This window comes from Schistocerca serialis, chromosome 6, assembly GCF_023864345.2.
Source record: "Schistocerca serialis cubense isolate TAMUIC-IGC-003099 chromosome 6, iqSchSeri2.2, whole genome shotgun sequence".
Classification (NCBI taxonomy): Eukaryota; Metazoa; Arthropoda; class Insecta; order Orthoptera; family Acrididae; genus Schistocerca; species Schistocerca serialis.
The window spans coordinates 483,145,896-483,166,986 of record NC_064643.1 but is presented as its reverse complement, the minus strand read 5'-3'; the positions used below and the strand labels follow the sequence as shown (position 1 = coordinate 483,166,986).

General features: G+C 40.7%; 1 protein-coding gene across 5 annotated transcripts in view; it reads left to right on the top strand.

Annotated features, from left to right (window-relative positions):
• LOC126485117 (oxysterol-binding protein-related protein 9) overlaps nucleotides 1-19,660 on the top strand; it is a 520,094-nt gene extending 500,434 nt beyond the window's left edge. For all 5 annotated transcript variants that reach the window (XM_050108748.1, XM_050108747.1, XM_050108749.1 and 2 more), the window contains 2 exons: nucleotides 7,170-7,275; nucleotides 18,110-19,660. In XM_050108748.1, coding sequence (XP_049964705.1) covers nucleotides 7,170-7,275; nucleotides 18,110-18,193 — 190 coding nt within the window. In that variant the 3' untranslated portion in view covers nucleotides 18,194-19,660. The remainder of the gene's footprint in view (nucleotides 1-7,169; nucleotides 7,276-18,109) is intronic.
• The last annotated feature ends 1,431 nt before the right edge of the window (nucleotides 19,661-21,091 follow it).

Sequence of the window (21,091 nt, the reverse complement as noted above, 5' to 3'; positions counted from 1 at the left end):
CGCATTCTTCGCCTTCCTTGCTTGTATGTCTTCATCCTTCCTTTGTCCTTCTCTTTTCCTTACCTCTTCTCTTTACCCTTTTCTCCGCTGCGGCGTTTGAGACCTCTCTTCTTTCCTTTCCTTTCCCTTTCTCTTTCTTCCTCCCTGTGCGTGTCTGAAGGCCGACCCACGCACTTCCATGCGTAGCCGGTGACGGGGTAACGCGTAATTCCCTGCCCCGGGTAGACAGGTAGGACACGTACGTACCCCCTGGTAATGGCCAGGCCCAGGGAGGGGTGATTACCCGAGCTGATACCTTCCGAAAGTGCCGATTGGTCCCTCCGTCCGTTTGTCAGGAGGTGTGACCTGAGGTGTGAACAATCACCTAAGGTGGGAGTGCCCTCAGAGAGGGCCTCCACAAGGGAGGAGCGTGCCATCGGAGACGCCGGTAATCATGGGGGATTCTTCCGCAATGGTTTCCTCACCTTCCACTATGTCTGCTCACAAACGGGGCGTAAGTTCACTGAGTCTCAGCCACAGTCAGTTCTTCCATCGTTGCCACAGTTCCTTGTTGTTTCTCGGTCTGACGAAGGTCACGACTTCTCCACGGTCAACCCTTTCATTATTCAGAAAGGTGTCGACGCAATTGCAGGTCCTGTAAAGTCTTGTTCCAGATTACGGAATGGCACCCTGTTGTTAGAAACAGTCAGTGCCCTCCAGGCACAAAAATTGCTGCGTACCTCACTATTACACACCTTCCCTGTCCGGGTGGAACCGCACCGTACTTTAAATTCCTCACGTGGAGTCGTTAATACACACTCCCTCGATGGATTGTCTGACGAAGAAATTCAGCACTACCTGTCTGACCAGGGCATAACGGCTGTTCATAGGGTTATGAAAAGGGTTGACACGAACATCATTCCAACCCGCACTGTCTTCTTGACATTTGACAAAGTTCAACTCCCATCGAAAATCAAAGCAGACTATGAGATAATTTCCGTTCGCCCTTACGTCCCAAACCCTACGCGTTGCTATCGGTGGCAGCGGTTCAATCACACCAGCCAGTCCTGTTCCAATCCGGCCAAATGTGTTACGTGTGGCAAGGATGTCCATGAGGGTGCTTGTCCACCTCCATCCCCTCTCTGCATCAACTGTATGGGTGACCACACTGCTTCCTCTCGAGATTGTCCCGTTTTTAAGAACGAAAAGCTCATCCAGGAAATTAGAATAAAGGAAAAGGTGTTGACCTTTGCTGCTCGAAAATTATTCGCCAGTCGACAGCCCACTTTGCCTCAGAAAGGAAAATACAGCACTGTCCTTGCTTCTCCTTGGCCAACAAAGGAGGCGGCCACGCAGACTTGCGACCTCACCTTTAGTGCCACGGTCGTCAGATCGGCCAGCGCAAAGATCGCCCGTTCAACCTCACCACGTTCGCCTGCCCACTCTCTGCCTCACCCTTCGTCGAGTTCTGCTGAATCTCGAGCCCAAAAGTCAGACACCAAGACTTCGAAAAAAAGAGCATACTGGTGAAGAGTTTTTACGTACGGCAACTTCCCAACCATCGGTTCCTTCTTCCTCTAAACATCATTACTTCCAAGAAGGCTACAAAGAAACCCAGTTCCTCTCCTTCTCCGCCAAGGCGTGTCCCATCTACAGCACCACCTGGCGGAAATCGCCCTCGGCCGTCTTCTGTGTTGCCGAGGCGCACTGCTGGCGGCCGATCAACTGGCTGATCGCTGGTAGCAGGAGCTGCTCCTGACCAACCTATGGATCAGGATCTTCTGCCTTCGGCTGAATGCTATTCCATGCTGTCGGTCGCAAGCTCAGAGCAGTCGTTGAGTTGACAGCGACCTTGGTCACATTCCTCCATTTTCTGTTCACCCTATGTCCATTATCCACTGGAATATCCGCGGTATTCGAGCCAATCGGGATGAATTGTCGATCCTCTTACGATCCTACTCGCCGGTCATCTTCTGTCTTCAGGAAACAAAGCTGCGTCCCCATGACCGCTTTCTTCTCCCTCATTTTCAGTCCGTCCGATATGATCTCCCCTCTGTTGAAGGCACTCCAGCACATGGAAGACTCATGATTCTTCTCCATGAAACTCTCCATTATCACCCAATCCATTTAAACACTTCCTTCCTAGCTGTCGCCGTCCGTCTTTCCCTTTCCGGATACACGTTCTCTCTTTGTACTGTATACATTCCATCGTCCACACCAATGGTACGAGCTGATCTCCTTCATCTTCTTGGTCAGCTTCCACCCCCATATTTGCTGGTTGGGGACTTCAGTGCCCATCACCCGCTTTGGGGATCTCCACATCCTTGTCCACGTGGCTCACTATTGCTAGACGTCTTCCACCAAGCAGATCTAGTTTGCCTCAACACTGGGGTCCCTACATTTTTGTCTGCCTCCACGACAAATTTATCTCATTTGGACCTTGCGGTCGGTACTGTTCCACTAGCTCGGCGCTTCGAATGGTTCGCCCTTGATGATACACACTCGAGTGACCACTTTCCATGTGTCCTTAGACTGCAGCCTCAACTGCCCTACATGCGCCCGCGACGCTGGAAGTTTGCCCAAGCTGATTGGACACTTTTTTCGTCTCTAGCGACATTCGATGACCATCACTTTCCCAGCGTCGATGATGAGGTCACACGTATTACCGACGTTATTCTTACAGCTGCGGAACATTCAATACCACGCACCTCCGAATTGTCCCGGCGCCCCCTAGTTCCTTAGTGGCACGAGGCATGCCGTGATGCAATACGTGAGCGGCGACGTGCTCTCTGCGTTTTCCGCCACCATCCTACTTTGCCCAACTGTATCCACTATAAGCAGTTCCGAGCGCGTTGCCGTCGTGTCATCCGCGATAGCAAGAAGGCAAGCTGGAAATTCTTTATTAGCTCATTTAACACCTTCACTCCCTCCTCGGAAGTTTGGAGTCGGCTTCGACGGTTCTCAGGCGCGCCTAGTTTCTCCTCGGTCTCTGGGCTCACTGTCGTGCATGACACATTAGTGGACCCCGTCGCAATTTCTAACTCGTTGGGTCAGCACTTTGCTGAGATTTTGAGCTCTTCAAATTACCCGCCAGCGTTTCTCCCAAAGAAACGTGCAGCGGAAGTGCGACCTCTTGCTTTCTCCTCCCAAAATCGCAAAAGCTACAATACTGTTTTCCCCTTGCGGGAACTCCAACATGCACTCTCTTCTTCTCGCTCCTCCGCCCCAGGACCGGATGGTATCCACGTCCAAATGTTGCTGCATTTATCAACCCATAGTCTGCGTTATCTCCTTCGCCTTTATAATCGAATTTGGACCGACAGTACTTTTCCCAGACGATGGCGGGAAGCTATCGTCGTTCCTGTTCCGAAACCTGGAGAGGACAAACATCTCCCCTCTAGCTATCGCCCCATTTATCTCACGAGTAGTGTCTGTAAGGTTTTGGAGTGTACGGTGAATTACCGTTTAGCGTGGTGGCTGGAATCCCGCAGTCTTTTAACACCTGCACAATGCGGATGCCGAAAGCATCGTTCTGCAGTTGACCATCTTGTTGCTCTCTCCACTTATATCATGAACAATTTTCTCCAGAAACGCCAAATAGTAGCAATATTTTTTGATCTGGAGAGAGCATATGATACCTGTTGGAGGACAGGCATCCTTCGCACACTGTTCTCTTGGGGCTTTCGAGGTCGGCTGCCCCTTTTTCTTCGCGAATTTATGGCAGAGCGCACATTTAGGGTGCGGGTGAACACTACTCTCTCCCGTACTTTCTCCCAAGAAAACGGGGTACCCCAGGGCTCCGTGCTGAGTGTTGTACTGTTTGCCATTGCCATCAACCCAAATATGGATTGTCTCCTTCCTGATGTCTCGGGCTCCCTCTTTGTGGACGATTTTGCGATCTACTACAGCTCTCAACGGACCAGCCTTCTTGAACGACGTCTTCAAGGATGTCTCGATCGCCTCCACTCGTGGAGCATCGAAACCGGCTTCCGTTTTTCTCCCAGTAAGACCGTTTATGTTAATTTTTGGCGACGTAAGGAGTTTCTTCCGCTTTCCTTACATCTAGGTCCTGTCAACCTTCCATTTTCAAACGTCGCTAAATTCTTGGGTCTTATGTTTGACAGAAAACTGTGCTGATCCTCCCACGTTTCCTATCTTTCGGCTCGCTGTCTGCGATCCCTCAACACCCTCCGTGTCCTGAATGGTACCTCCTGGGGAGCGGACAGAGTGGTCCTTCTCCGCCTCTATCGCGCCTTAGTGCGCTTGAAATTGGACTATGGAAGCATAGTCTACTCCTCTGCTTGGCCGTCTATTCTTCGGCGTCTCGACTCTATCCACCACCGTGGATTACGTTGAGTGTCTGGAGCTTTTACACCAGCCCTGTGGAAAGCCTTTATGCTGAGACTGCTGAACCTCCGCTGTCCAATTGGCGAGCAGTCCTTCTGAGTCGTTATGCTAGCCATCTGTCTTCCATGCCGGCTAATCCAGCCCATGACATTTTTTTCGACGCCTCCTTTGATGTAGGGTATGCAGGCCGCCCCTCCTCCCTACTACCACCGGGAGTCCGCTTCCGTCAACTGCTCCATTCTCTTTCCTTCCGCTTTCCTAAAACCTTCTTGACAACTTGGGGTACAGCACCGCCTTGGCTCCGTCCCCGGATCTGCCTGCTCCGTGACCTTTGTCGATTTCCCAAGGATGGTACCCCTTCACTTGTTTATCGTCGGGCATTTGCTGCTCTATGTGCACAAATGACGGACGCCACATTTATTTACACCGATGGCTAGAAAACATCGTTAGGTGTAGGGAGTGCCTATATTGTTGGCGACACCCCAAATCACTTTCGGCTTCCCGACCAGTGTTCGGTTTATACTGCGGAGCTTTACGCTGTTCTCCAGGCTGTCCACTACATCCGCCGCCATCAGCGGATACAGTACATTATCTGCTCAGATTCTCTCAGCTCTCTCCTCAGTCTCCAAGCTCTTTATCCTGTGCACCCTCTGGTCCACCGGATTCAGGACGGTCTGCGCTTGCTCCACCTGGGGGCCGTCTCGGTGGCGTTCCTCTGGCTCCCGGGACACGTTGGTATCTGTGGAAATGAGGCGGCCGATATTGCAGCCAAGGCTGCAGTCTCTCTTCCTCGGCCAGCTATTCAATTGATTCCCTTTGCCGATCTACAGAGCGTTCTATGTTGAGGTGTTGTTCATTTATGGCACACGCATTGGTCGACACTTACCCATAATAAATTGTGAGACATGAAAGCTCTTCCTTGTGCTTGGACCTCTTCCTCCCGAACGTGTCGTCGGGAGGAGGAATTTTAACTAGACTCCGGATAGGGCACTGTCTTTTTAGCCATCGACATCTTTTAAGCGGCGATCCTCCCCCACTCTGTCCCCACTGCTCTCAGCTGTGGACGGTAAGACACCTTTTAATTGAGTGCCCCTATTTTAATCCGTTACGCTCCCGTCTACAGCTCTCGCCTGATATATCGTCGATTTTAGCAGATGACACTCGCTCAGCCGACCGCTTTCTCAAGTTTATTAGTGCCAGTGAAATGACGTCAGTCATTTGAAGCTTTTTTTGGGGACGACCAACCCCCTTTCTGTAGTGGATTTTTAAGCCTTCCTTCTGCTTTTAGTTTCTCCAATTTTATGACTTTCGTTCCCATTGCTGTTGGTTTTCAGTTTTGGTTTTTTACTGTTTCCTAAGTCACGGACCGGGCATTAATGACCATAGAAGTTTTGCGCCCTAAAAGCAAAACAAATAAATAAATAAATCTTTGTTGCTTCTTTTCTTCTGTAATACCCAGTCTGCATTTCATTGTCATTCAGGTTTTTGCACGTCACCATTCAAGAATTGGTTGAAGTAATTGACCATTACTGAGTGAGGATCTGTTTTGTTTCCTACTAGACTGACATCTTTACCTTCAGTTGCTTTTATGATGCCTTGGTATTTCTTAGTTTGTTCGGAAATTTTTTATTGCCATTGCAGTTTTTTGTGAGTTTGTCCAATTCCTCTCAACATATGATTGCTCCTCAGCTATTACTTTTTACAATTAATTTTCATGGTTTGTATTCTTGAGTTGGTGTTTTTGAGCAGTCTTCACTCTCATTCCTCTGTTTGTCTAATAATTTCTTTCTTTGGTTTCTCAGCTGTATTCATTTTTTATCTGCTTGTTCCACCATGGTGTTTTGCTGTCTCACTGTGGTGCTTGTCTTCCCAAAGATCTTTGTTACTTCTCCATAATGGAATTGCATAACTCTGAATTTTTCTTCACCACTTCTTGCTGAACTGGTAGGTAATTTACATCTTATTACTTGTACATAGGCATTCCCCTTACTTATGCCTAATCTACATTCAAAAGACTATGGCCCTCATGGCTCCAGAAATGGGGTGCAGATTCATTATGTTAAAAATACATAACCAGTCATGTTATCTGAGGGATAAAAAGGTGACTGTCATTCATTAGTGGAAAATGATATTTTATCAAATATCCATTGGCTTGATCGCAGGGCAAAGCAGAGGGTGTTGGATGTAGTGCCTTATGTGGAGATTTTGCACTAGCCGAAGAGTTCTTACCATGAAAGTGTATATTGAATACTGATAAATGTAATGGTACATTGATAACTAATGTTAGACCTGAGATAGACCTCATTTGTAATGATCACCTCTTCCTCCAGGTGCATCAGTATTCTTTTGTGTGATGAGATGTTACCAGTTCAAACAATGGAGTTTCATACTGTGTGGAACAAACTCTCGTAAACACACCTCAGTCAAGGATTTAGATGAAAGGATAAAGCCAGTGATATTCTCCTATAAAAGTTTCAGAATTACAATCAGAAAATTTGTAAAGAATCAACAAACAGATCTGCTTGATTACAATTTTTGTGTGTTGTATCATGTTCACAGTGTCACTATTCAAGTAGTTACCTGCAAAAACATGTTTCAATTTCAGCATACCAGTGGTGTAAATCTGGTTCCATAGCAATTGAAGCTTCTAGCTGCACAATAAATAAGTTGTTTGAACTATATGTTAACCTCAAAGTGTTGTAACATCATCTCTGTGAATACTTCATATATAACAAACATTGTAACATCTAACTTTTTAAATTCTTTGATTAAATTATTTTAAGAGGAATGAAAATAGTGTGTGTGCCTAGATAATAGGCTACAGCTTGTGAAATATTTTTCAGGTTAAAAGACATTGAACGTGCTACTAATGCAAAGTATGAATTGGAACAGAAACAGCGAGATGAGGCTAAGGAACGCAAAGAGAAAGACCTTACATGGGAGACTAAGGTGAGTTACTGTAGGGAAATTGACAATGAAAACTCAGTGTGAACCATATTAGTGAAGGTACTGGTGTTTTCAGCTACTCAATAGAAATATGCTGTGTGCATGCAAAATTCTTAGCATCCATAAAATTGATATATTCCCTTTTAAGTTCCTGTATTGAATATGCAAAAAAGGTAGTCTACCTACTTTCATAACTTTAAATTTACTATGTTTTTTGAAAGCATAAATTTCATTGAGTAAATTGAGAGCAGAAAAGCAACTAAGAACTATGAACAATAGTGCAACTTGCCATAACACCACAATAACATTACCCAAATGGACACCAACCCAGATGCTGTAGGCAAAAAACAACAGAATATTATTGTTAAGAAATTGAAACTCATTGTATTATGTGGATTTCAATTTGTTTGTTTTTTTGCATTTCAAAACAACATAGTATCCTTTTCAAAGTAAGTAGGCAATGTTGGTTTTGATGAGAAACAGTTAAATGTTCCAAAGTTTATATTAATGAGAGATCATGTGCAGTTTCTCTTCTGATGAGGATGTTATAACATGCCCTACCAGAGGAAAAAAAAAAACTATGAAGAAAATGTATGTAGGGACAACAGTTAATATGTGCTTCAAAAATTATGAGGGAGTGTGTCATTGCTGGTAAACTAGAACCAGTGCTGTGCCATCTGTCAAGTTCTGCAACTTCTCGTAGTGAATAAAAGTGATAAAGAATTTATGGCGATGGTGTGTCAGTATGAGAATACAACACATTGTGTGAACACAGCCTAGCTTTGAACTCTTTGTTATTTCAAATGTAAAATGAGTTCTAGGAACTGCGCTCCCCATTGTTTGCGTGTGCTTCTCGTTTTCCATTGCAGACAATGCAAACACTTCACCATAAGATACATGGGTATGCACCAAACATTATATGCATAGCGAGCAACTTATCGGAATAGACTCTGTCCCCAGTCACATCTCCGAGCGGTTCTAGGCGCTTCAGTTTGGAACCGTGTGACCGCTACGGTCGCAGGTTCGAATCCTGCCTCGGGCATGGATGTGTGTGATGTCCTTAGGTTAGTTAGGTTTAAGTAGTTCTAAGTTTAGGCGACTGATGACCTCAGAAGTTGTCGCATAGTGCTCAGAGCCATTTGAACCATTTTGAACCCAGTCACGTGTATGTGGTTGGTGGGTTTTTGCGGGCAAAATGTGCGCCAGAAGCCTTACCTCACAATTGGCACACTTTCCTTGACTCTGAGTAATGTATAGGGTTTAATCAACCAACAGAGAACTTAATGGCTTGCTGCACAGTGCTACGAGATAGGTGTACAAGCAGCCAGAAGACTAAGTAGCAGTAAGTCAACCTCATGTGACTACGCAGCGTGAGCATTGCGGTCTACCTGTATAATCAGTGGGAACCAGTGAGCCTTACCTTCTCAAATTGTTAATCAGCCACCAATGGCACTTCCTCTTTGACAGTTATTCTGGGAATCCCTTCTCGGGTACCGCCATGTTAACGTTAACAAGGACAGCAGAACCCCCCCTCCCAAAGACCTACCAAATGGTTGAGTCGTCTGCATGCCCAGGCGAGCATGTTCACAAGTTCTCGCATACTTTTGACAAGTCACCTACCCATGTGCATATGACCTATAAACATGTGAAATAACATCATTGTTTAACCCTTTCACGTGAACTTAGTTACATTCATTCACTATCTGATATAGTTATGGTTGAACATCATACTCTTTTTCTTTGCATAAATACAAATTCGTGTAGATATGATCCTCCTAAAATGCTGGGAGTGAAATATTGTATGTAGTGTTCTCATTGTGTATTCACAGGGGGTCTCATTTGATGTACCAGTTTTGTTTTCCTGCCTAGTGAGAGTTAATCTGTAATGGTGCCTTTGTTTTTGCACATTAATGATGTGTGTTTTTTTTTTTTTTTTTTTTTTTTTTTTTTTTGCCAGTACATGGTAGTTTGACCATTGTACACGGGTCTTCCCCTAAGTTTTGTGTAACTCTCCCCAAGACTTTGAGCAGCTTGCCTGTGAATTAATTCACTATATATCCCTTGTGGTAGGCATACCTTATTCAATAAATACCGTTCGCATGTCAGTGAATTAAGTTTGTTTTTTCCCCCTTCCATAGTGCATACTCTCAGCAATCTGCTTGTAGGATATTTTTAAGCTATGCTAGTGATTAGAAAACCAGTTCCTACAAGTTCGTCACAGGTTTTAGAAAACCAGTTCTACAAGTTCGTCGCAGGTTTCATTTCATTCAGAAACTATGCTTGTCTGAGTCATTCATTATGGTGTTCATTGTTTTTATTTGTTAGAAAACTGACTTATCATTCAGAAATCATAGGTGTTATGATGTTTGCAGTATATAATGAGCGAATAAGCCAATATGTGCTGTATTTTCTGGAAATGCTGTTCTCCACAATTGTATTCCTCAGTTGAAAAAGTTTGTGGTGAATTTATGATTGGAGGTTTGTTGCATTTCTTGAATCAGGTGCATTTAGATTACCTTCCAAATGAAAATTAGAGCTCCAGTTGGCTTACATTTTTAATTTTTAAGATTGAATGGAGCTGGAATATTGTTTCGACAATTGCTCATTATGCAGCAGCAGCAGCAGCTTCTATTTGCATGCCTTCATAATAATTACCTACTCATAATAATTACCTACCTAGGTGGCCTGTAGGGATATCAGTCACTTATTTACTGCATTGAGGCTGATATGTTAATCTGCTTTGCTATTAACACTTACTGTTATAGATTATATCTTCATTAAACAGTGACAAGCTGACTGATATATGATGATATTCTTCCTTAAGATTCTGTTTAGCACATTATAAATACTTAGTATACCCTCAAAATTGTATGAGCACTTTACCTCCATAAGATAGCAATAATGCTAGTAAACTCTTCAGTTATTAATGTACAACTGGTATTACTTGTTGTTGTCCACCTACTGTTGTCCACTAAATTATGTGTTCCAGAAATAAAACCAGATAAATTCATTTACTGTCATATCTGTTGTCTGCTGGTTGCAAGCTGAAGTTATTACTATAATATAAATGGAAAAAAAGGAAAGAAAAATGATGCTGTTTAAAAAAAAAAAAAAAAAAAAAAAAAAAAAAAAAAAAAAAAAAAAAAAAAAACCACCTTGCAATAAATATTGATCATCATGTAACAAAAGTGTTCAGTCATATTTATCCTAAGTGATAACTAATTTTTTGAATCCAGGTAGCAGCCCACATTATGTTTCATATGCCAAAGGGTGGTGTGTTGTGCTGGTAATATGTGATACATACTCTTGATTCTTGTATGTGCTACTTGTCATTATGTGTCACATATCTTACTTTCTATATAATAATCCCTTTATTTGGCTACAGCAGTAAGAAGTGTTATACTGATTGACATTCACATTAAGTGGACTGTAACAACTTGACATCAGCTCACACCCATCCATATAATTTAGTTGCAAGATCTCATCTTACAGACCATGTTGCATAAAATTACAGACATTGATTTTCCTAGAGTTAGTCATATCTGGAATGGGTGGTATGACGGCTAGCGGGAGGTAGACACTGCCATTGGAACTTACTTCTTTTTTTTTTTTTTTTTTTTTTTTTTTTTTTTTTTTTTTTTTTTTTTTTTTTTTTTTTTTTTTTTTTTTTTTGCTGCTGCATTGTATATATTGAGATTCACTGCTGTTGGTATACTTTGCAGTCAATGCTGATTTCTGTAATAACCATCACTGTTAAAATATTTTGAAATGTGCATGGAGTTCTAAGAGCCGTTTTCGCACTATAAAGTAGCAGATATGATTTAAGACCCTGATTGGGTTTTTTGCAGTGCAGCATGTTACTGACCTTAACAGGAGGTGTACTTAGCCTGGAGATTGTGAAAAATAACTTCTTCATGCTGTATTTTACCCCATTAGAGTAGGCACGAGAAACCATAATTCAAAATGTCCCTACTATGATCATCATCCACTAAGGTAGTAAATATAGCAGTCAGATGTTGAGGTGCTTGTGAGAATAACAGTTTTTAAAATGTTCCACCTTTTTGCAACACATACATGTCTCATTATTTAAAATGGTATTTCTAGTATTATGATTGTGTGTTTTAGAACTCTGGAAACCAGGTTTGTATGTCAAGAGTTGACTTTTAGAAGCATCTCTCTCAGTTCTCTTACTTTGTCATAGAATTGGCTGTGTATGGCATTGCAGTTAACTTGTCAAAAACCGTTTCAAATTAATGTTTCTTTGCCAGCCGGAGTGGCCGTGCGGTTCTAGGCGCTACGGTCACAGGTTTGAATCCTGCCTCGGGCATGGGTGTGTGGTGTCCTTAGGTTAGTTGGGTTTGATTAGTTCTAAGTCCTAGGCGACTGATGACCTCATAAGTCGCATAGTGCTCTGAGCCATTTGAACAATTTTTATGTTTCTTTTCAGTGTGTATGAACACAGTGCTAACTAAGAATCTATGAAAAATTCACAAAGCTACTCTTTTATGTTGCCGCTGACGTAAGTGGCTTAGTCCATAGCTGTCAAGCTGTATACTAACAAACAGAGGAGATAATAAGAAAATTGTGTAAGCATGTAGGCTTTTGCAGCTTGTGTCAACTTCATTTAAATAGTTTTGGATGTACTGTCACATCATAATGTAATATACTAAAATAATAATTTTTTTTTCAGAAGTCTAGCTCAGGACCTAGGGCGAAACCCTTTATTTTATGTATTTGTGTGGTCCAGACTTCAAAAAATGCAAAATTGAGGAAAATGTTAAAATCCCCAAAATACAAGCAAAAACATATGTATTGGAATGTATGAAAAAATCATAGTACTCTCCAATACAATGTATAAAATCTTTGAAAGTGAAGGAAATTAAATGTACAATACACTGTTTACACAGTAATTTGTGGTAATGAATTTCATGAGATCTTAAAAAATCACAGATGTGTAACAGCAAGCAAAAATTCATTGAAAAATTGAAACTGGTACCTGTGTGCAAGTTAATCGAGCTAGTTTCCTACATGCCAGATCCACAAATTATTAATCAAAACACATATTTTTGAGAGATTTTTCCTTTGTCCTCACCCAGAAAAAAAATCAAAAATTGAAACATGAGTTCCCTTCCCCAATCGACATTAAAAGCTTATTAGAAGTCAGCTCAATAAATTTCTGTACACTGTGTAAAATGTACATTTAAAAGAGAACTCAGGTGCTACACGCTTCACGCCTTCTATCACAATTGCCAATCTTAATGATCTACAGGTTGTGGTGCACAGTATTTACATGAGTAGTGTATGTAGGTGTTGCAATTGTTATCAAGTCATATTTGAACACGAAAGGCTTTAAAGTGTGCTATCGCAAAACCCTTGTTTTATTTCCATGTGACATCTCTGCCATAGAACATGGTTTGCATGAAAAGTAAATTTTGAGGACTTTCACACTTGCCAGCACTCCTGTCATTGAAGGGCTACTCCCCCTCTTCATACGTCCAGCGGGCAAGCTCATTTTGTGTTTGGTATTGTGGCGTGGTAGTTGTTCTGGGTGATATGTGACATAACAAGTTGCCAGCCAATAAGAGATCAGTGGACAGTAATGGCTGATTTTTCCTTGATTCTGACTGAACATATGCTTTGAGATTCAATGTTTGAATTCAAAAGGTTGACAATCGACATTGTTGCTAAATACAGTACATTGGAAATACATGCAAGAGGATGAGACTGAGTTATAGGAGGCACAAGAAAAGTTGGCAGCTGAGCCCCTTCGTCACATATTGACTTGGTGCAAAACACTTTGTGTCAACTGTCCTGTTCTCCATTGCTGCCACAACGTAGCAGTAGTTTTATCATAATTGTGTGGTGAAGCTAAACATCGTAAATTGTATTGGCAATATCAATCGTGTGTTATGTCAACATTTCCTCTCTCAAGTCTCCTCTCTCTGCAATGGCCTAAATATTCCCTTAACTCCGCCACCACCTGTGGTGTGAACTGTCTGTTTTTTTGTGCCACTTGTAACTTGTTCCGCCACATCAAATGTCAACGGGAAGAAATGGGATAAAGTCAGGCAAGACGTCGAGTAAGAATGCAGAATCGAGGTAACCTTATTAGGAAGAAACATAAAATCGGGGAGTTTTTAGCATTGATCTTAAGGGTTTTTCACAGGGGTTATAAAATTATGGTGCAGAATCGCGAAAAATGTAAGATAATGCATCTCTACTGGTGTCAACTGATCCTCATCGTCATTATTTTAAATTTTTGTTGGGCCTAAAATCATCACTGTATGTAAAGGAAAAGTCACTTCAGAAAGCTAAAAATTATGACAGAGTTGCTAATCAGTACTTCAGGAGGTGAAATTTGTAGTACTGCTGATAGACGCACATAAAAGAACAGTTCATTATACTTCCCTGTGTGTCTGCCAACAGTGCTAAGAGTTTTGCCTCCAGAAGTAAGTACTGGTACATAATTCTGTGTAAAATGTCACTGGTCTTGTGAGAAACCTATGAAGTTTTAGGAAGCTGTAGTGCTTACAGCTTAACTCACATGCAAAATTGAACAGGGGACTGAAATCTTAAAGCGGCCTAACAAAAAAAAAAGGGGGGGGGGGCTGCAGATACTCGGCATCTTGACTTCCAGTGATCCTGGTACATTAGGCTGTGAGTGATCACTGAGCAACCAGACATTCTGATACCACTGTGAATAAACAACACACTTGGACCTTGCTTCTCAATTCCATGACTGTAAACAGTAAAACATTTCCCCTGCTACACACCACCCCATCCTGAAAAAAGCTTGTCTTCAGTTCACAGTGATCCACAAATTATCAGCAAGATTTGAAGCTAATAATAGTCTCGTATACATGTGTCCCTCTGTTACAAGACAGGCCAGTGATAATTTAGGGAGAATCAAAATTGGGAATACTGATTTTGCTGGTTTTATGATACCATAATTTCTGTATTTCATAGAAGTATCCATTTCCAGTACGACAGTCTACACTCTACGGGTATTATGACATGGTAGTGCGTCCAGAGCAGTTTAAGTGAGAAAATTGTTAGTGAACTTTTGTTGGCATTTGCATAATGGTTTATCTTCATAATAAATATTACCATTGCCCTAATCCGATACACAGACAGCACTGGAATTTCATTCATTCATTCATTCATTCGGAGGTTATGTACGGTAAATCCATATATGAAGTAGGATTAGGAATGTGGTCTATCCATACATCATGTTATCAGTGAATTGCATTTTTATCATCATGACATGCTCATTGCATTAACCATTGTATGACTCAGGTTCCATACATTTGTCATGGAGGAGTATCTTTTAGAATATGAAATGAGCCCAGAATATAAATTATACTCAGCAATATCCTGGAATTTAATATTTATTTTTAAATCTACATGTCACTGTAAAAGCTATTGTTTATTGGAGGGAATCTATTATCATTATTATTCTCCTTTCTTATTCAATTCAATGGTTAGATGTGTGGAGATGATCTTCTTCATCAGTACACGCACAAAGAATGACCTTGTTCTCATCCACTAGTTTCACATAACTCTTATCTTACCAAGAAAAAAGACTGTGCACAGAAAAAAATATTAAGAATAAATATGTCTGATGAAATTTTTCATCATCCTAATGCAGCTCAAGAATGGCAATTGTAAAATCAGTGCTAAAAGGAACCTTGCTTTTCATTATTACCTAGTATATGTATTTTTCATTCTAATTTTTCACATTTGTTATATTACACTAGCGAGGTTGACAGATGAGCTCGCCTGTCCCGCTTCCCACTTCCTACATGACTCTTAGGACTGATTGTATAAATCATTTGACTTTAGATTCACACAGAAAATGACCTCAAATCAGGCTGAACTCAGAAATCTCCATTGTATAAATGTTAATCTCAGATTAGATCACCATGAAATAGGATAAACTTTGACTGGGAAAATTCACAGATCAAAATCAGATTCAGATGTAGTTGCCAGTTTACAGTGTAGTGACATTACAAAAATAAAAATAATGAAAAATAATTCTGTTTGGTGCAGATACAAACTGAAGTAATGAAGTTATTGTTGACATTTAAGTATGTGATTATGCTCTTCCACACTGATGAAACTCAAAATATTATTTTTGATCTGTAAGGGTAGGTTAAGGAAATTATCAGGTATGTATTAATGAATGCAAGTAATAATTTATCTCATAACAATCCTTGGAAACCTCTCATAATTCATGTTATTAGTTTAAAGGCATTTCATAGACACTTAGGATCAGAGTAAGAAATGAAAATTCGAAATATTTGCTGTGAACAGTTAAGACATTGATGTTGACAGCAGCCAACAATAATGAAATATTTATCAGAAGTGTTTATAAGATTGTTTATGTAGTTCATTCTCGCATATAATGAAGAGCATCTCTACTTTATTGATCATAAAGGTACTCGTAACAACACTATGTTTTGAAACCATACCATAATTTCCATTTTCAAACTTCGTGGGCCTGTATGGTGTGCAAGAACCTTATGCAGTTTGAGTTACATTGTTCCCATTCATTTACTTTATAAGTGTAGGTATCAGAGTATGCCAATGTGTGTACAGAGCATGACAAAGGGTGAACCCATTTTCAGAATTAAATGATAAATCATTTAAGCTGAGGTTTCACTTGGGGGGAGGGGGGGAACTATATTTGAGAGAGTACCTGCTGAAACCAACCAAAAGAAACCAGCCATCGACTCCCGTGTGTGCTCCTTTTAACATCATGGATTTTCCTTTGATTAATTTTACTTTTGACATTAATATTTTATGCTACAGGAAAGCTTTCAGATGGTGGTTGACTATTTGGTTAAAAAAGATGTAGCAACAGCTTGCAGAGCTGTCCATAAGATATTGGCCACCATTGCCTCACTGAAAAAAGATTCATCAAAATGTCTATGGAAGAAAATGACATCAGGAAAACCCACTGCACATTTCTTTGCCATTTTAGGCACTATTGACTGTACCTTTAATGCCCCCCCCCCCTCCCCCCATCAAATCTCTGGGTGGTGAAAGTGAATAGATACTTAAATATGCGCAAGCAATTTCAGAAGCTAAATTCTGTAGGAGTGTATTAAAATGTATACAGAACACTGCATATAGCTCTAGCTGAAAATCTGTCTGCAAAGAAATTGTAGTATGAACACAAAATGAAGCCGACAATCACAATGCAATGAGTGTGGTATTCATTAGAAATATATTTACATAGAAACAGTTACACGTTTTCTGTGTTGGCTGTAATAACTCTGTTAGTTTTTTGTATTCTCTAGTGTGTTTATATTGGTGCATGTGCCGATGGTCGATTTTGTCGGTGTTGCCAACCAGGTTTCTTGCTAATTTGGATCAATACTGAACCTCAGTTCAATGGATTCGAGTTTAGTGTTATATACAGCAGAGCGGAGTCCTGAATGGGGTTCTATTTCTGACCTCCAGTCAACAATATTTATGGACTTGGCCCTTGTTATTATACATATATGTCAATGGTTCAAATGACTCACCAGGTTAGCCGAGAGTGCTAATGTGCTGCTTCCTGGACTCAGGTAGGCGCACCGGCCCCAGATCGAATCCGCCCAGCGGATTAACGATGGCCAGCCTGGACGTGGTTTTCAGGCGGTTTTCCACATCCCACTTGGTTATACCGGGCTGGTCCCCACATCCCGCCTCAGTTACACAGCTCACAGACATCTGAACACATTCGCACAATTCCATGCATTACACTAGACGCAGACAGTTTTCCCAGGTGGTACGGGGTGGTGGCAGGAAGGGCTTCCAGCCACCCCTTAAATTAACCTTGCCAGATCCGATTAACCACGCCGACCCTTCATAACAGCGAGCAAAAGGCGCAAGCACATGAAGAAGAAGAAGACTGAAATGAAATCTTGTCACAGAGCACCACATATTCACTAGGTATTGATTACTCTTCGTAAACATACATTTACAGGTATTTGCATATGCTTCCTAGACAGCAGTACACAAAAATAATATTACAGATTCAGTGTGACATTAAATGGCTAGATAAACTATTTTTGATATATCTAGTGTTGTAATACAGTAGTCATGTTAAACAGTGGAAAGTCAGTTTGGAATGTCAACAACAATATTAGGAAAAGATAATTGGTGCTTGGTGTAAAGATCACATATTACGTTTGCAGAGAGGCACAATGAAAATACACTTACACATTAGCGTCCACAGAAAGCCTTTGTTAGAAAATGAAACACATGCATATTCATTCACACAAGCAAGCACCCTTCATGCACCCATGCCCGTTATCTCTGGCAGCTCACACAGTAATGTGTGTGCATGAGATGTGCTTGCTTGTATGAATGAATTATGTGTATGTGTTTCCTTTTCTGATGAAGGCTCTGGCCAAAAGCTAATTTGTAAGTGTCTTTTTCACTGTAACCATATGCAACTTAATGTGTAGTCTTTACTGTAAGTAACAATCTATCTTTTCTTTATATTGTTAGTAATTATGTTAAATTTTGTGTAACATTAGTGCCTTCACCTTGAAAGATGATAAAATTTAAAAATACGCCGTCTTCTCAGTAATAATATATATCTAAATTTCATAATGCCTGTACGTGCTTTGTAATAGCGTGCACCCTGTTTTTAACCACATGATGTTTAGTATTATTCCAAGCTTTGAGAAGGATGTGGAAGAACATCTGTATAAAATATGTATTTTATGCTGAGTGATGCATTGCATATTTAAATATGTCTTTGTACTTGAAACCGATGCGTACATGCATTAGACAAAACATTAATCTATTTTCATTGAAAAATTGTTTTTCTTTCATTTTGCAGCTGTTCCAGGAGGTGGGAGAGAACTGGGTATACAAAAATCCACTGGTTAAGAGGTTGCAGGCGACCAGTTATACCAGTACGTGAACGAGAAGAATGTTTCCAGCTCTCAGCTGTATCATGTTACTCTGGAAACTTTCCTTAACCATCCTCCTCTCACAATATCCTCTTTTAATGTGCCTTGCCTGCACTACTCCCAAGGACGTGATTTGACATTTCAACCAAAGTGGTGAATGTGTGATTTGGCCATAAGCCAGTTACATATATATTTTAACAGTATTTGGCACTAAGCTGCCACTCTGCCTTCCAGCTGAAACATGCGGTAGAACTGATACTTCAAAGGGCAGATATATCTCTTTTTTTTATGTATGAAGGTGTACATATTATTAGCAACAAATACTCTTTAGACTCAGATAATTTAATTTTTTCCTTTCTCTCTATATATATCTCTCTTTCTCTTTTTGTTTAATGAGAAGTGGGACCTATGTTCGAGGCAAAACATACTTCTTAAAACTCAAGTTCAGCCGCCTATTTGGAGAAGGTAGCAGTTCCTATCAACCTTATTTACTGTAGTCTTCCAATTATTCCAATTTAGTATTTTATTCCTTCAGAGCTGGAATAAGTAAAGATTTAAAGTGTGTGATTACAGTAATTGTATTGCCTACACTGTACAGCACATGGAAGAAGTTTACGGGTCTCTTAATCACCAATCTGTGCAAGGAACGTATAGGAAAGCTCCATTTTCCCCTCTGTTACCTGTGGTGGATTCATGTCAGCCAACCACCATCACAGCTGCACTGATGGCTGAATAACGATACTTTGTGATGATTAAAACCTTTTGCTACTGATGGTTCTTCAGTGTTTTTATGCAAAAAATAAACTAAAATGTATTCCTGTTCTTAATGGAAGAAACAGCTTCTCAGTATGTACTTTGATATGATAGTAGAAATAAAATTACAGTACTTCTCACCTTTATGCTGCAAGGAATATAGTCTATATTGCTGCGTAGACATTTCTGGTTGTGCAAAATGAGATTATGCATTTAAGCCCAAAGCATTTATTTTGTAGTCGAATTACAAAAAAATGGTCTGGATTTATCACATTACTGCACTACTCCTTTTGGAGAAACCAATTGGCTGTCATATGACAGGCTATAGTTCAAAGTTTGTCAGTTTTGAGAACTGTATTCACACTTTACGTTCAGAAAATTCTGATGCATAGATAAAGCTCCAGTGTATATTTATTTACAGTGAAATTTTATAATAATTAGTGGCACGTGTTGTACAGAAAAAGATCACAGTTCTTGCTCTATTTTGTTAAAAATGTATCTATTGTTGATCAATTTTTCTTATACATGTACTTGTAAACAAAGAAAAGTTGTTAAATAAAGAAAAAACAACAACCTAATTCAAAGGAATTAAAATTCGATGTTTTCTATGTGTTTCATTGGGGCAGGAGGGAAGACACACTTCTCTTGCTTTTAAAGTAGCTTTGTTTCACTTTTTGCATACTATTCAGGATGATTGCACAATAAACAAAATCTTTTTGTTGGAATTCATTATTGCTGTGGTCCTTTCTGAAACCTTTTTTCAGCCTCTCCATACAGAAGTTTGTGTATGTAGTGGTAATCAGCCACTTAGTTTCAAGCTTTACTTTAATAACTCCTCATGTTGAGAGCACCAAGGCCACCCAGGTTACACGGTCTACCCAAGGTCCATAAGGATGGGGTCCCGTTGAGACCTATTGTTAGTGCTATTGGGTCACCTACATATCGATTGGCAAAATACTTAACCAAATTATTAGCACCTGTAGTCGGCCACTGTAGCCATCATATTAATAACTCAAAAATGTTTGTTGACGTTATAAAGCAGATTAGGATAGGTCCGAATGATATCATGATCAGCCTAGATGTGGTCTCTTTGTTTACAAAGGTACCGGTGGAAGATACATCGAAACTGTTGGCTGTTCATTCCTCTCCCGAAATACTGAAGTTATTTCGAAACACTTTGACAACCACCTATTTTTTTGTATGGCTGAAAATATTATGAAATGACTGATGGAACAGCCATGGGTTCGCCAGAGTCACCAGCCATAGCTAACTTTTTCATGAAGGATTTCGAAGAATGAGCATTGAACAGTGCTCCCTTATGTCCATCCTGCTTCTTCAGGTATGATGACGATACATTTTTAATCTGGCCACATGGCAATGGGGCCCTGCAGCAGTTTGTTGATCATTTGAATGGTAGACACCAGAACATAAGATTTACAGTGGAGGTGGAGAAAGATGGGAAGTTGCCCTTCTTAGATGTGCTGGTGGAGCGAAAATCAGATGGACGTCTCGGACGTTCTGTGTACAGAAAACAAATCCATACAGATTTATATCTAAATGCACGTAGTTTTCACCACCCAGCTCAGAAGAGAGTTATGCTGAATACCTTGGTACACAGTGCAAGGACTATTTTGGACAAGGATCATCTCGACTCCGAGATTAACCATCTGATGATGGTATTCAGAAAAAATAGATATTCTGATCGTGATATCAGATCTACTCTGGCGAAGAAACCTAGGAAGGACACTGTTTGAACAGATCAAGAGGACCAACACATCGCACGGCTACCATTCTGCGGTGCAACGACCAGCAAGATCAGCAGAGTCCTGAGCCGGCTTGAAATCAGACCAGTCTTCTGACCACCCAGGAAGATTAAGGCAATGTTGCGACCCGTGAAAGATAATCTCAGCCTGAGAGTACCGAGAATTTACAGCATTCCTTGCAAATGTGGCAAAAATTATGTGGGCCAGTCTATAAGAACTGTTGCCAATTGCTGTGTGAACATCAGCATCACCTGAAATACAGGTATCTAGAAAAATCAGTGGTGGCTGAGTACAGTTTGTTAAATAAACTTAAGATTCTATTCGATGGTGAAATAAACTTAAGATTCTGTTCGATAAAACAAGAATACTTGCTCATGCTTTAAACTATTGGGA